Source organism: Pleurodeles waltl, chromosome 12 (genome assembly GCF_031143425.1).
Source record: "Pleurodeles waltl isolate 20211129_DDA chromosome 12, aPleWal1.hap1.20221129, whole genome shotgun sequence".
In the NCBI taxonomy this organism is placed as follows: domain Eukaryota; kingdom Metazoa; phylum Chordata; class Amphibia; order Caudata; family Salamandridae; genus Pleurodeles; species Pleurodeles waltl.
In genome coordinates, this window is record NC_090451.1 from 202,870,400 (window position 1) to 202,887,036 (window position 16,637).

The window sequence follows — 16,637 nt, forward strand, 5'->3', positions numbered from 1 at the left end:
TCCAGTAGTCATAGGCAGAGTAAAAACTAGGAAGAAACCGGAGACACCCTTCCAGCAATGGACAGAAAAGCAGCAGACAGTGGGCGACATTCAGTTATCTAATGAAGAAGTAAAAGAACTGGCTGCTGGGGGTTGAGGGGGGCAGATGTTTGGGAGTGCTAGTGATCTCTTTATACCTTGCTCCCAAAAATGACTTTTGCCTTCTGATGGCTGTGGCTACACCATGACTCTGGAGGAAAGGAGATTGGAAGCAGTAATACCAGAAGGTTAGATGGTCCTAGAGAAGGATAACAGTACTGGGGACAGACAGACAATAGCAGCGAAGGACTAGCACAATGCTGAAGAACAGCAATGTATCGCTGATGGATTGATAAGAATAAATGAACTCTAACTAAGTGGGTTGTAGGATAGATACGACCTGGAAAATTAAGAAGTAAAGGACACACCTCTTTCAACAAATAACTACCCAGTACTAGTGATGAGTGGGCCAATGTTTGAGTTTTAGTTCAAAATCCCTGACAGACTCTGGAGCTCTGCCCTTTACATACATGTGTGCGATTTATTACTTTCGTGGTTTCGAATGTGACATCTTTTCTTTTCTCCTGGCTTGCTCCATGTGCACTTACACTGTCTCACGTGCAGTATACATACCGGCAGCCTCAGTGTCATGTTACTTAGAAGTATTCATGCCTGATGTACGCACCCAGATATGGTATCTCCCTTTTTGAGAGTGCAGTGCATAAAAAGATGATGAAGAAAACATAGATCTGACTACAGAAACTGGGGCAGGCCAGATGAATCGTTCAATCTTCCCTCCAAAAAGAAGTAACAAGAGACACATCTAAATGGTAATCAGTTTAATAATTTACAACTGTACAGAGAATTACAATTTACCAAGTTACAAAAGTCAAAACGTTGCAATCTATGCCTGGACTGGTTTACAGGCAACAAAACGTGTGAGCAGGACATGGATAATCTCAGAATCTTACCCTTCATCAGTCCAGGTTCACAATATTTCAGGCGTCTCTTAAGACTGAAAGCATGTTTTGTATCACAATCTGCAATTTATGAAGACTCAGCTAAATTAGGGAATGGTCTGAAATCATGCTTGTGTCAGAGCTGATATGAAAATAAAAATAAAAATAAAAACTGTGTCCCTGCAGCCACTCGCCCCCTGTGCGATCAGTGGGAGTGCTAACATTACCTATCCAAAGTGCTTCGCCTTCTTGCAGTGCCAGCCAAGCTTCTGATGCCAGGTGGGTATACCACAAACATCTACCAACACTCACAGGACTGTGGCTGGAACTTTTTTCTAAATACATGTTTGTATATTTATGCTTTAATGACAAATGTTGATCGCTGCTTACAGCATAGGTAGGATATACCTTTGAGCGCTCCTCAGGTGTCAGCCGCAACAATACGAAAGGAAGCGTTTGTCGCTCAAACTGCATTTTTAACAAGAGAAAGTTGGCATATATATGGAATGTTCAGCAACAAAAACATTGTGAGATAGAAACAGGTTTGTGCCCGCAGTGTGGTAAGTCAACAATGCAAGCCAAGGGCCTCTTAAACTGAGCTCCCAGTTGCAGGAAGCGATAAAGGCGGCATCACAGAGAATCAAGAAACTGATGAGTGATTAAAGGCCGGTGTGATCACATAACCCCAATCAGCTGAAAGAAGCAGACAAATCAGATTATGTTGCTGTGCCTTGAAAAAAAACATTCCTTATACTGTCAAGCAGGAAATCCTTATTTAATTTACACCAAATACAAACTAGAGCTCAAAGGGGAACATGTTTCGACAGCTGCTGAAATGTAGGTTACCAGCAGTGGCAGAGCTTTCAATCAGTGTTACTACCCGAGTGATGCAATAACAAATTAGAGGAATAATGACTGAGTCTGTGTGAATTACAAAAACTAGGTGGGAACCAGGGGCGATTTCTCTATAGGGGCGAGGGAGCACTGACACCCTGCCTGCCAGCAATTATATCTCACACATTATGCCAGCAGCCAGGAGGAGTACTGCTGGAGGCGTGGTTTACCTCTGTGACCGGCTGGGGCTGTGTGGTTGGCCGGTATTTTGCTTGTGGCTAGCATGACATGCACAGATCAGGCTTTCCCAACAAAAACGTGTCCTATGAATGCCCCACTATTTTCGAGGGACACCAGCCGCCACTAGTGGGAACATAATTACCTAATACAACATGCCAGTAATACCTTGAAAATTTCTTGGAAAATGGAATGACTGACATTAGCTGGTGTCTAATGTGAACAGGTGAGCTTAGATTGTTTTAGAATGCAACAATATTTAACCTAAGCCATGAGTAGAAATATATATATCATCACGCCATCCTACTTTACTTGATTTTGATGACAGCCAAAACGGTTTCCTTTTATGTTTCTTGCTGTGTTATCCGTTTTCATATTTTCTCACATGTCCACTTCGCATGAGCTAATACACTTTCAAGTACCATCTTTCCAATTTAGCATGCTAAGTTTCAAGAATGGCCTTATAATAATTTATTCCATCATGAAGAAGTCTCTTGAGGTAAATCATTTTGATTCTATACAACTCATTATGCTCTTGGGAAAAGGAAAATGAGGTTGCATCTGTTCATGACATGTAGTGCTGCAGATTCACTTACTGTACATGCTCAGCTATCTAGTGTTGGGCTCAGATTTGTGCAAGTTGTTTTCCTTCAAGGATGTCTTCGAAGTCATGCAGTATAGTGATTCCACCCATTAGTGGTAAAGTGCATGGGCATCTGTTCAATTGTTAGATTGTTTTTTCCCTCCCAACGGGTGAGGAAGTAAATGGACCCGAGAGATACAGAAAAGATGACCATGTAAAAACAATATGAACGATAGAAAGAAACTGCTTGAGTCAGGTGGTAGTTGTCCCCTGATGTAAGGAGCGTCAGAGGGGGAAGCCTTAAGCCATTTGTCCACCTGAGTCGATGGCTCTCACCTTGAATGGCTCTTTATAGATAGCATGGGCTGGTATGAGCATCTGTATTTCCATCTTCTGGCAAGTGGCTACCCTCTGCAGTACCTCATGATAAGCAGAAGTGTCATTCGGTGGGTCAGGCTTAGCTGGATATACGTCTGAGTCCATGTCACCCAGGGGTTCCACATCATAATCATCCCATAGGTCCTCATGTGGTTGTATGTCATAGCATAGTATATGCATAGGGAGACACTGGACCAACTCCCCAAAAGTCTGAAGTAGGAGAACTCTTAGGTGAGTGTGGACGAGGGTCTACTGGTGGTAGTGGGGAGCGCGAGACTGGAGGTGGTGTAGAAAAAGGCAATGGTGGAGGTGGTGAAGTGCAAGGCCAAGGTAGGCGTGGCAGAAGAGGTGGTGGTGATGTGCCCTTGTCATGGTACCGAGGCTTCTTGGGTGCCGACTTGGACAGTGGATTTAAGGAATCTTCAAAAGTCAATTTCCTTTTTGAAGAAAAAGGCTCTTTTGTCAGGTTAGCCGGCTTGGCTACAATTCGTCCAGTCCAAGGCTGGATATGTATCCTCTGTTATCTGGCATCAATCTCCTCTTGAAGGCGCTGGAGGATTGGTTGTTATTGACCCTCTGAAGCGGTAGAGGATGGTACCCTGGATGTCAGCTTTCTCTGCACCAAGGATAGCTGTTGTCCTGCTGGTACCAAGCCAGATTTCGGTCCTGAGGTCTTTGACTACACGCTCTGCTTCAAGGATGCCTTCAATGCTGGAGCTGACAAGCCACCCAAAGTGGAAGGGCGTGGCTTAGAGGCAGACTTTAACACAAAGTAGTGTGTTTGCATTGGGTCGAACTCAGATTCTACGTGCCGACCATGGCCCTGTGACAGACCAGAGGCCTCATGGGTGGCCTGTGAGGTGAGCTCAATGCCCACCCTCTAGAAGGCGGTGCTCAGATTCCAGATGGTGATGAGAGGTGGAAGGTGGGGCGACAGTACTCACTGAGGCCTTTCTTGTTTGAGAACGCTATGCACGTGGAGGCTTGACTGCTTCGACATCGGAGCCCAAGTACTCTTCCATCTCCAACACATGAGCTGCTGAGCTGGAAGCCTCTGGCTGTGGTTCCCCTTCAATCTCCTGTTATCCGAACAGGTCAAGAGTATCCTCCGAACAGTAGTGCTCCCGAGGATGAAGCAATGCAATGATCCCGATGGTACAGGAGAGTTTTCTTATTCCTGGAAGAGAAACACGTAGAACAGGAGGGCTCCTCGTGGTTGGGGGACAGACAGAGGTTGCACATCTGATGGGGGTCTGTTCTCTGATACTTCGCTCAACATGTCGGGCAGTAGTGGAATGGAGTCCTTTCCATTACATGTGTATTCTCTGGTGCCGTGGGATGGATGAAGGCCTGAAGGGTATGAGGCCCCACAAAGGGCACTGAAGTCAGCCAACCCAGACCCAGAGTAAAGGCAAAGCAACGCTAGGAGCAGACGCTAAGATTTACTGTAAATTAATCTGAAGAGTAATATGGATCCGAACGTGCCCTGCAAAATACCATGGGGTGTCAAACCAGAGTTCAAAGGAAGACGTCTGAACCCGATGGTGAATTAAAAACAATCTAACAATGGAGATGATAGCCATGAGCATTACCACTAATTGGTGGAGTTGTGACTAATTGTGACTTCTTCGAAGAAAACCAACTATCACACGTTTGTACCCAAACCAATATGGTGGGAGTATACACAGCATACGTATATACTGCTACATGCCTTATATTTTTGGGAAGCTTTAGTGAAGGTGGTTGCTTGCTCCACTAAAACAGCAGGCGCGGTTTCCAGACACATCTTCAGACACACACTGAACACACCGCAGTGATGCCGGCGATACACCATACATGAAGAACTGAAAAAGGAAACTTTTTGCTGTGATTTTGTGATGCACCCCAACCTAAATGCAAGCCCAGGTGGTAATACAAAAATGGTCACGAGCTCTCCTATGGATGATGGCACGTGTACCCCATTCACCTCTTGGGATCAAAAAAATTAAACTGCAAAACCTTGGGATGATTTCCCCGACACTTCAGTCCTTATTTCCTGAGCTCTGCACTCTTAATGATAGCCTTTTGATCCAACACATACACTGAGTTTTCTACTGCCAACTGGGCACCATCTAACCCTCGGATGAGGGTTACTGCATTACCAACCAGCAGTAAAGCTTTTTTTTTGTTGCTTGGAAGTGGCCATGCTCTGACATTTTCTCCATTTATCACAGATCCTTACATACCAAGGATTATATATTTCTCTTGAGCAACTGACTGTTGTTAAAGTCCAAGTTTGCTGTTCTTTTTAACATGTTACCTTTGATTCTTACTATGAGTGCCAGCCTTGCTTCTCGGAAGCTTGTGTCGAGCACAGTAAACAGGCAAAGACTACATTTAAATCGCTCAGCAAGTTCTTTCCCAATGTAGAAATGACAATTACAGATCACGGGTTACAATCCAGCCAAGGCACTTAACGCCTTTGAAGGTTCTGCAGTAGGTAAAATGAAGATCACTGAACTGGGTGACAACAGCAGTCCTTGGTCAAATACCAGAAGAGAGACAATACACTGTGTGCTATGCACTGTGTGAATGTTAAGCATTAGTGTGATGGGGTGAATCCACAGTGCTTACTGTCCCAGACAGTTCAAGTGGAATCTGCATGGAGGCCTTACTCTGCTGTAAAGTGTTTCCTGTGATAAGGAGCAGCTCCCACTTCTGTCGTGCAGAGGGTATTGGTTAAAAAGTTATTGAGAGCTGGGAGGAATACTGCCAAGGACAGGCCACGGGAGAACACCCTTGCATAAATCCCTTGGTTGTGAAAACAAGATTCAGGCACTAGACTTGGGCTCTCCGTCTGGTCCTAGGAGGTGAATGCTCGAGTCTTCAGACAGCTGTGGGCCGGGACCTGGCTGCAAGAGGAAATAAAACATGAACATTATAACGGAAAGTTTACAAAGTGATGAGTAACAAGAATTTTCATTAGTACAACGGTGTGAACGACTCCATCCCCCCTCCAGAGTGCCCCACCTGAGGTCCCTTTCAGCTGTTTGTCAGGTGATCTACTGAGAAAGCAAGAACAGATTCTGCACTGAAGTAGCCCGCAAGGTCAGCTCACATTGGTTTTAATTTTAATAGTTTTATTTAGGTCTGGAATTAGGTCCATTGCACTTTACTCCTTACAATTGTACAGGCGCAGGGAGGCTGTTGGCTGGCTCTTTTGGATAATTTAAGGACTTGAAGGTTTAACAACGCCTAAAGTTTAAACACCAGGAAAGCGATTTCGTGCTGTTCGGTTCTCAGGTCTGTACCATTCCTGTGCAGCTTTGGCTGCTGGAGCTCCAATTAAAATGTACTGACCTCCCAGACTGCCCCTCAGGCTCAACCATTAGCTTTCGTTCTGAGATCCAAACTTAGCCTGCAAAGGCCACTGTACGGACAGCTCATCTTCTACTCAGTTCCAGTTAGATCGACTGAGGAGAATCAAATAGTAAAGTCCTGCAACAGATTTTGGATCTGTAGTATGGGCCTATCTATGCTAGGCAGTGGGAGCTCGCCACTGGGTGGAGTCCCCCAAAGCCCTGCCCCTTGTAAAGCCATTCTATACATTCCAAAGTCATATTGATGGTGGGAGCCAACAGGTGCCATATGACAGAACAACCTCCAAAGGCAGTCCTTGATGCTAAAATTCCACCCAAGGAAGGCTCTTGGGCATATAACGTCATCCATTTATATTGTCCTCAATGTCTGGCTTCTAACCTTAAACATCAATACGCCTTCTCTTGTCACAGGCAAACTACCCCTTGCTGGAGTTCTTGGCATCCTCGCCTTACCAATACTTCATTTGTTATTTACAGTGGCCCAATTGGTTTGTGGTCACTTGCGAACATGTTCTTTTGTCCCAGAATAAGTTCAAACTGCTTTTTTTTAGCTTCCGATGACACTATTGGCTCTTGTTTTCCTTTAATAGTCACATGTGTCAAAATACTGATAAAATAGATCAGTGAATTCAAGGATTGCCACTGATATCTGGTGTGACCTGAAGGTCAGCGAGTTCGAATCCCAGCAAAGCCAAATCCACCTTTTATCCTTCAGAGGCTGGTAAACTGAGTTCGGTAAACTGAGTTCCATTGAATTAAGCAATTGTAACAGTTGTTATTTACAATACTTAAAAATGAAAAAAACAGGTGGATTAAGGCAATATCACTAATATGTTGTGACTTTATAAAAAAATTCGCAGGGGTTCCCTATTTATAGGGTTTTTGTAAGTTACATTAACAATTAAGATGTTTACCTGCAGTTACATAACAGGTTTTGGTGGTCACTTCATTCAATAGTGTTAAAGAAGATTCCTTTCTTACAAGGATTTATTTATTTATTCATGAGATTTTGCGTAGTGCTGGCAAGGCCAGTGTTCCTACACACTACAGGCAAAAAATGCAATGAAGAGCCGATCAACCATCAAGAGATGAGACGAGACGAGATGAGGGGGCAAAACCTTTTTGTAGCACACCAGCAGCATTTAAGGCGACATTCACATAGAGTAAAAGGAGGAGATGTCAATATGCACAGAGAGGTAGTGCAAAATGGCAATCTTCTGGTTTAGAGGGGGCGGGGAGAAAACGAGGACCGAGGGGAAATACGGTGGTTGAGGATGGGTACTGCCAAGAGAACCAAATAAGAACTTTTATTTCTACTCCACAATAGTCTGCTCAAAGTCCTTCCTGTGCGAGTTCCCTCTCGGAGCTGAATTTCCTGGCGGTGCCCTCCGCACACCACACGTCCTGCGTAAAACTGCTACTCCCGCCTTGTGCTTTTCGAAATCATATGACCTCCGACTCCTGACTTTGGGGAAATTTCACACCAACCACTTCTGCTTTTTGGATTTCATTGTGCTTTCTGGCTCTTCTTTTTCATTTGTCATGGAGGAGGAAGCGTGTTATTGCAATCTTTGAGAAAATATCATCTCTCTTGCCCGCTAGCAAAAGGGCACACCAGAAGTGTGGTCTGTTGGGGACTACATGAGGGGTTTGACTAATTTTTAACTTTTATTCATAGACTTCTCTGTTGCTCACAAAGCAGTGGTAGACGGAAAAGAGATCCTCAAACCAAAACCTCAAGGCCAAAACAGTTACTTTCATAGCTTTGTACGCAACATTTTAAGTTCCAAAAGGTAAAATGATTTCCTACTAAAAATCAGATTGATCTAAAAGAGATCAATGCCTCGCTGAACTTTTAGCGTCTCCCCGGCTGGGATGTAATCACCCCAATACTTTCTCCCACTCCCCTACGCATTCATTTCCTTCGTGAATGTACCTTGACTGACCCTTTATGCAGCAGATATGTAACTCATGGTGTCGCCAGGCTATACAACACAAAAGAATGAAAATAACACATGTAAAGAGAGTATACCTATATACGGCATACCATGTGCAATTTAGTACTAAACATCCCCAGACAGGTTATTACCAGGACCTCTCCAGAGGCACCGGGCCCTGGTCACTTTGTGTCCCTGGTCTGTTTTGTAACCCTTTTTAGATTCTGTCACATCTGCACACTGCCACTCCCAATATGTTTCTCCTAGGTGTAGGCACCTTGGTGACGATGATGTACTGAAGTCCCCTTGGCGTCGGCTCAGTTTCAACAGCAGATCGCAGCTCGTCTGATAGGTCAGTGGGGCTGACCGGCAGGCCTTTCAAGAACCTGGAGAACAGTAAATAAAGTCAGTGCATAACCAAAGGGGGGCATTTTAACTAGAGAACGCTAGTGCATTGTTTGGTTTAATGAACTTTGCTCTCCAGTCCCAAAGAGTAGTACCTACACCTTGCAATAGTTTGTGGAGTTACGACACCAGCATTAGTTTCAAATTTGACTACGCACCACGAATCCTGGTGCTGGGACTTTACTGTATCATTTGAGACGTGACATATTTGACCACCTGCCACCGCTGCTTGAATCGTGACCTGCGTGATTGTAATGCTCAAGGCACGAGGCCCTCATTCTGGAATACCAGATACACTTTCTCAGGCAGAGAGACACTAGATACAGAACCTTTTCAAAGTTAAATACCCAGTTTCAGTGTCAGAGGGTCTTGGGGTGGAGGAGGATTCAGATCCACAACTAGTCAAAATCCTAGTTATGCATTCTTCAAATAAAGATTTTAGTAATCACAAAACACTTTCTTTCCAGCATCTTACTAGGGACTGTTACGAAAAAAACATGCAAATGCACTTAGAATCAGAACAAGCAATAAAGAACAAGCTGCTTTTAGCTTGCCAGATGCTGGTTATCTGTCACAAAGTGGCTGAAGTTTTTAGGGCCACACTTTAAATAAGGTGTGTAGTGCTTTCATTCAGTTTTGCACTGTAAATACTTAACAGTGTAGTTGGCACTGATATATCTTAGACAAGGCCGAAGTCTCGCCTAAATAGGAGAGTAAATACTTTCAATGTGCTTAACCTGCAGTTGTCATTTCATGGCGCACTTGTGTGCTCTGCGATGGAGGTGGGAGGAGCTGTTCTCTGTAATGGGATCTGTAATGGGAGTGTGGCCTTCTCTTACACGAGTACCAGGTAACAAGGAATAGTTTTGCCTGGCACTTCGATACACATTTCTTCCTGGGCACTCATTACCTTAATTCTCTTCAGTTCAACCTCTCCCTTAAATTTTGGGTTGCAGATTTATTTTGATTCTCCAAACTAAGCTCTTTCCTCTGTGTTATTAGCTTTGGTGGCTTTTCTGTCTCAAGTTTTGTGTTTAAAAAAAACAAAAAACAATCGCACTTGAGGAAAAGAAAGAAAGCCAACTCTAAGAAATAAGAGGAATGAGCTTGATCACAGCAAGCACAACTCTTGAAAATACACCAAAAACACTGTAGAAATCACAGAGCAAAGCAAGTATTTGAAGAGTAAGATGTCTGGGAGGCTCAATAGTGTCAACAGGGGTGTGAGTTCCGGCAAAAGTAAGGTCCTCAGCCCTGTGGTTTGTTCGATCCAGAGGAGGAGGAATGTGTACGCTCCATCACCTGATAAGGACTTTCAATCCCGATCAGACACCAAGGATCAGGCATGCAATGAAGCATCTTGAACCCAAAGGCAGAAGTATTTAGACTTCATGGTAAGGAAGGATTGCAAAAAAAATAATTTAAAAAGCTGTGACAATGCAAAGTTTTCCAAATATCACAAATGGGAACCTGCAGGAAGAAGAGGAACCTTCTCGAGGGGAGCCTGCCTGGTGTAGCGCTAAGGACCACTAACCACCCAAATACCTCGTACCCAACTGAGCTGTGCACCTAATAACTGAAAAGGTCATTATTAGCAACCACAGAATATAAATAGTGCGAGAATGAATGGAAACCCAATATATACATCGGACATCTTGGGAAGGTATAATATCTGCTCCGATGTGTATTGAAACACTAACATCAAAGAGCAATAGCTGAAAATCTAACTAAAACAGCACAGCAACATAATTTTTATAGAAGCTCTCAGTTAACAAAGGATCAAAGAATAGGAATAAGGATGTATCCAAAATTCAGAGAAGATGTACTACAAAGGACATTGGAACCATCATGTCTAGATTCACAAGGGGCTATTATTGTATCTCCTGCCTCCTAAAGGGAGCAGAGGTTTCAATGCCAAAAAAGGTGTAATTTACCAGACTGGACACTGGTGGTGAGAGAGAGGCAGAATGGAGGGTTAGCATGCAGTATCTATGTGACCACTATTAGTTCCACTAATACTTACAGCTGTGATTCACAGAGGTGGAGCTGTCCCTCACAAAGAGCTTCACCTGTGTGAATGGTAAGGCCAGCCCCTCCCTTTTCATGCGCATACACAGCAATGAGAGGTCAGCAAATACAATCTTGAAAAAAGTATGAACAAACCCAATAGGTTTGGCTATTTGGTTGTGTACAGTTTGGTAGTAGAGGTTTATGTGCGATTAGGAGGGGGAGAGAGTTGAGAGAGAGTGTGTGTGTGTGTGTGTTCGTCCAAAGAAGAGTATCATGAAAAGGAGTTAGGAAATGAAGTTTGCACTGTGAGTGGTGGATTTAAAAAGGTACACACATCAATATATAGCATAGTAGATATTTTTTTCAAACTGTCATCCAATGAAAACTCAACCTGTGATAAGATGTACCAGTGTCGGAAATAATTTTGTGTTTCTGATGAAACCCATTACGCAGCAGCGGCTCCTCCGCAATGGCCCCCACCCCACCCCCGCCAGCAGCAGAAGCTGCAAACCTTTCACAACGAAAGGATAATAAACTATGTTTATTATCCTTTCGTTGTGAAAGGGGCGTGGTCAATGGGGATGACGGGAGTGCACTGTGCACCCCCCTCAGTGCACATGTATGTTTGGCCGGCCAAACACACATGCACACTGTGTTCTCTCCAGCCCGGCACTGTGTTGCCGAGCTTGAGAGAGCAGGCACAGGCTCCCAGTCTGCCTGGGAGTGTCCTGGCTGGGCGCTCCCAGCCAATCCCAATGCTGCTCTGAGCTGCATCAATATTTGCCGCAGCACAGGCTGGGAACCTGTGCCTGCCTGCAGTGATTAGGGAAAGAGGATCGGCACAGCAGCGGAGCAGGTAAGTTTAATTGTAATTAAATGTCCCCCCCACCTCCCCTGCGCGCCGCACCTGCCCCTTCAGAAGGCAGCGAACCCATTACGGTGACAATTTGATACCTAAACACAGTGAATGAAATAGTGTGGAAATTAAATGTTATGAGTTGGATGTAGGAGACTGGACTAGGGCTGGGTCCCTGTGGCCTCTCTGCTTCTATCACTAACACTAGTGTAGACATGTTAACTTTACGAGAACAGCTGCGCATAAATGTTTTTTATTTTTATTTCAGTAAATTTGAATTGAAAGCAAACTTGCAGATACATTGAATGGTTGTGTTGGTTACAGATATATATTAGTTTGCCAGCAAAAAAAGCCATGCAGTGTAAAAATCGATTTATTGTGCCAACTTCAAATATTAAGAAACAGGCAAAAGCGTTTCGGCTACGGGCCTTTCTCAATGCCATAAGATGCCGAACCTATACAGTTCATCAACGGCAAATTGCAGTTAAGGGGGAATTCTACCCATGCACACGATGTAAAGCATGTAAATTCAGCAGTAAAGTAAAAGATAATGAAGTCCCAGGTGAGAGGGGAAGGCGGACTACTAATAAAGTTATGAACTGTCATTCGGATTTTGTAATCTACTGCCTAGTTTGCCCAGGTGGCAAAAAGTATGTGGGCAGAACAATTCACACTGCTAGGAAAAGGATCCTGAAACATATGAAAGCGATTGGCAGCCAGGATCCTACTTACCCGGTAGCAACGCAAGAGATGAGCGAGGGGGTGATAGAGTCAAAAGGTTGAGAAAACTTGAATCCAGTTACATTATTAGGTTACGGACGATGGTACCCCTTGGTCTGAATAAAGATGAGGAGTTGTGGACACACTTACGTTAGTGACTATTAGTAATACCACTATACCCAATAAGGCTAGGAAAAGCCCATTCAGGACGTGATTGGATGATAAGGAACAGCTGTTCCCCCTAACATCGATCTAAAAGGGTTAAAAAATAAAGTTAGTGGGTTTTATTGCTGTCTCACAGTTAAGGAGAATTATTTGCTAAACGTAGCCTGGAATTCCAGCTTTGAATTAGATACTGAAGTACCACAATCAATAGAATGGCTGGTGAAAAAGTATGAAATGGATTAGTTGAAGCAGTAAATCAGAAAGGAATGTGGGTTGTGGAGATTTATTATTGTTTCCCATGCACTTGAATATTATTTCAGTGAATGATTTCTTTACACGTAACCAGCTGATTAAACGTATGACGTAGTTCTTCGCTATGAGCAATATGTAAGCATTATTATGCATATTAATTGTCCATTTAAAGATGGCAGCTGCGTATATTCAACAGAATGAAGTATTTTTTTTTTTTTTTAAGCTGGTCAGTCTGTTGTTTATGTTGACTATTTCACAAAGCAAGGCTACAATTTAAATTAACTGTAAAGGTTCAACATCTTGTGGCATTGAGAAAGGCCGATAGCCGAAACACGTTTGCCTGTTTCTTGATATTTGGAGGATTTGGTGTTGGCACAATAAATTGACTTTACAGGGCAATACTCCGTGAGTACGTGGCGTTTTTCTGCCAGCAAACAAATATTTTGTGAACCCGTCCTTATGAGCTACAGCACCCGCTGTGCAGTACAGATGGAACCATATTATATATATATATATATATATATATATATATATATATACACACACACACACACATGTTCGATGGCATGTGTAGCTGCAGATACACATGCTGTGCATTATCCTGATATTTAGCGTTGGGCTAGGAGTGTTACAAGTTGTTTTTCTTCAAAGAAGTCTTTTTGTGTCACGAGACCGAGGGACTCCTCCCTTTCGGCTCCATTGCGCATGGGCGTCGACTCCATCTTAGATTGTTTTCTTTCCGCCATCGGGTTCAGAGGTGTTCCTCTTCACTCCGTGTTTTGGTTTGGAAAAGATAGTTATCAATTGGAAAATTTGACGGTATTGTTTGCGCTCGGTACCGGGTTAGTGCTAGCACATCGACCCCGAAGAAAGAAGAGCTCCGGCAGCCCTTCGGGGCTTCCACTCCTCGGCGGGGCCTGGTCGGCCCGACCGCGTCCATCTTCAAGGCTCATGGAACGGACCCCCTTCCGCTTCTGCCCCAACTGCCCCGCTAAGTATCCTTATACCGACCAACACTTGGTCTGTAATCTGTGTTTGTCCCCCGAACACAAAGAGGATACGTGCAAGGCCTGTCGGGCATTTTGATCCAAGAAAACACTGAGGGATCGAAGAGCAAGAAGACTCCAGATGGCATCGACACCGGCCGGACACCCCGACGTCGAAGAAGAGGAGACATTCTCCATTCCAGGTTCGGACGAGCCAGAGAGTGAGCAGCCAACGAGGCAACAAACCGTGAGTAAACCAGCCCCGGCAAAAACTCACTCGAAAATCATGAAGGCCCAGGGGACGCCACTGCCAACAGGCCATGGCTTTACCCGAAAACACGGTGACCAAACATCGGCACCGAAAAAGGCCTCCCAGCAGCCGAAGACATCTGACTCCGGTTGAGATACCGGCTCCGAACAGACTCGGCACCGAGATACCGGCTCCGACCAGACTCGACACCGAGAGATTGGCACCCCGAAAGCCAAAAAGGTTTCCTCGGAACCGAAAAAGACTGCCGAAAAGGTTTTGGTGCCGAAACATGCAGCCTCTTAGCCGAAACACAGCTCCTATACAGACGAACAGGGCCTTTCCTCACAATTACAAGGCCACAGGTTTGAACAAGAACTGGGCATGGGAGAGCCAGACCATACCCAGAGGAGGCTCCATATACAAAAAGACACAGGGAAAATCAGAACTCTTCCTCCAATAAAGATGAAGCGGAAGCTTGCATTCCATGAGGCGGAAATGCAGCCAAAAGCAAAAGTGGCTAAAGAAAAAACACCACCACAGTTTTCTCCACAGCCATAGCCACCGCACTTGCCACATCTGTCCCCAGTAGCAACACCCCCAATGATGCAGTCACCAACGCCAAGATGACCCGGATGCATGGGATTTGTATGATGCACCGGTCTCAGATAATAGTCCGGATTGCTACCCGGCAAGGCCATCACCACCGGAGGACAGTACTATTTACATGCAGGTGGTTTCCAGGGCAGCTAATTTTCATAACGTAGCATTGCATGCAGAGCCCATAGAAGATGACTTCTTGTTCAATACCCGGTCATCTACGCACAGCCAATACCAACGTTTGCCAATGTTACCAGGCATGTTAAAACACGCCAAACAGGTGTTTCAAGACCGAGTTAAGAGCACAGCCATCACACCTAGGGTAGAGAAGAAATATAAACCTCCCCCTACGGTCCCTGTGTACATTACACAACAGTTAACTCCTGATTCGGTGGTAGTAGGAGCAGCCCGGAAAAGGGCAAACTCACAAACTTCTGGAGACGCACCACCACCCGACAAAGAAAGTCGGAAATTCGATGCAGCAGGCAAAAGGGTGGCAGCACAGGCAGCCAATCAATGGCGAATCGCCAATTCGCAAGCTCTACTGGCAAGATATGACAGGGCACATTGGGACGAAATGCAACATTTCATTCAACACCTTCCCAAAGAGTTCCAGAAACGTGCCCAACAGGTTGTCGAGGAGGGCCAAACTATCTCCAACAACCAAATAAGGTCGGCTATGGACTCAGCAGACACGGCGGCCAGGACAGTAAACACGGCGGTAACCATTCGGAGACACGCGTGGCTACGTACCTCCGGATTTAAGCCAGAAATCCAGCAGGCTGTGCTGAATATGCCTTTCAACGGTCAACAATTGTTTGGGCCGGAGGTGGATACAGCGATAGACAAACTGAAGAAAGACACTGGCACGGCCAAAGCCATGGGCGCGCTCTACTCCCCACAGAGCAGAGGCACTTTTAGGAAGTGGGGTTTCGGGCCCAGACCACAGAGCCTTCCACCTCACAAGTCAGACCCACATACCAGGGCCAATATCAGAGAGGAGGTTTTCGGGGACAATATAGGGGTGGACAGTTCCCTAAAACAAGAGGGAAATTCCAAAGCCCAAGAACTCCACAAACTAAACAGTGACTGAAACGTCACAAACCCCCAACACACAACACCAGTGGGGGGGGAGGCTCACAGATTATTACCACAACTGGGAACACATAACTACGGATGCGTGGGTCCTAGCCATTATCCAACATGGTTATTGCATAGAATTCCTACATTCGCCACCAGATGTGCCTCCAAAAGCACATAGCATGTCCAAACAACAATTAGATCTGTTACAACTAGAAGTCCAAGCATTATTACAAAAGGAAGCAATAGAACTAGAACCCAACCATCAAAAAGGAACAGGTGTTTACTCCCTGTATTTCCTAATTCGAAAAAAGGACAAAACACTGAGACCCATATTAGACTTCAGAACACTAAATCATTACATCAAATCAGATCATTTTCACATGGTGACACTCCAAGACGTGATTCCCTTGCTCAAACAACAGGACTACATGTCAACATTCGATCTCAAAGATGCTTATTTCCACATACCCATACATCCTTCCCACAGAAAATACTTGAGGTTCGTAATCCAAGGCGTGCATTACCAATTCAAAGTGCTACCGTTCGGCATCACAACAGCCCCAAGGGTATTCACAAAATGTCTTGCAGTAGTAGCTGCTCACATCAGAAGACAGCACATGCATGTATTCCCTTACTTGGACGATTGGTTAATAAAAACCAGCACTCAGCAACAGTGTCTTCTACGCACAAACTACGTCATAGAAACCCTTCACAAGTTAGGGTTCTCTATAAACTACCAAAAATCACATCTACATCCGTGTCAAATACAACAATACCTAGGAGCAACAATCAACACACAAAAAGGGATTGCCACTCCAAGTCTACAAAGGGTACAAGCCTTCCAAAATGTTATACTAAACATGCACCCAAACCAACACTATCAAGTGAGGTTTGTAATGAAACTCCTAGGCATGAGGTCTTCATGCATAGGCCTTGTCCCAAACGCAAGACTACACATGCGGCCCTTACAACAGTGCCTAGCAACCCAATGGACACAAGCACAGGGTC

At 44.7% G+C, this 16,637-nt stretch overlaps 1 protein-coding gene across 2 annotated transcripts in view; it reads right to left on the reverse strand.

Annotated features, from left to right (window-relative positions):
• Positions 1–842: 842 nt before the first annotated feature.
• Positions 843–16,637, reverse strand: part of MVD (mevalonate diphosphate decarboxylase) — a 107,560-nt gene continuing 91,765 nt past the window's right edge. The window contains exons 9-10 of one of the 2 annotated variants that reach the window (XM_069216479.1): positions 8,583–8,691; positions 843–5,900 (exon numbers count right to left, since the gene is read on the reverse strand). In XM_069216479.1, coding sequence (XP_069072580.1) covers positions 5,820–5,900; positions 8,583–8,691 — 190 coding nt within the window. In that variant the 3' untranslated portion in view covers positions 843–5,819. The remainder of the gene's footprint in view (positions 5,901–8,582; positions 8,692–16,637) is intronic. The other variant, XM_069216480.1, reaches the window with a different exon arrangement.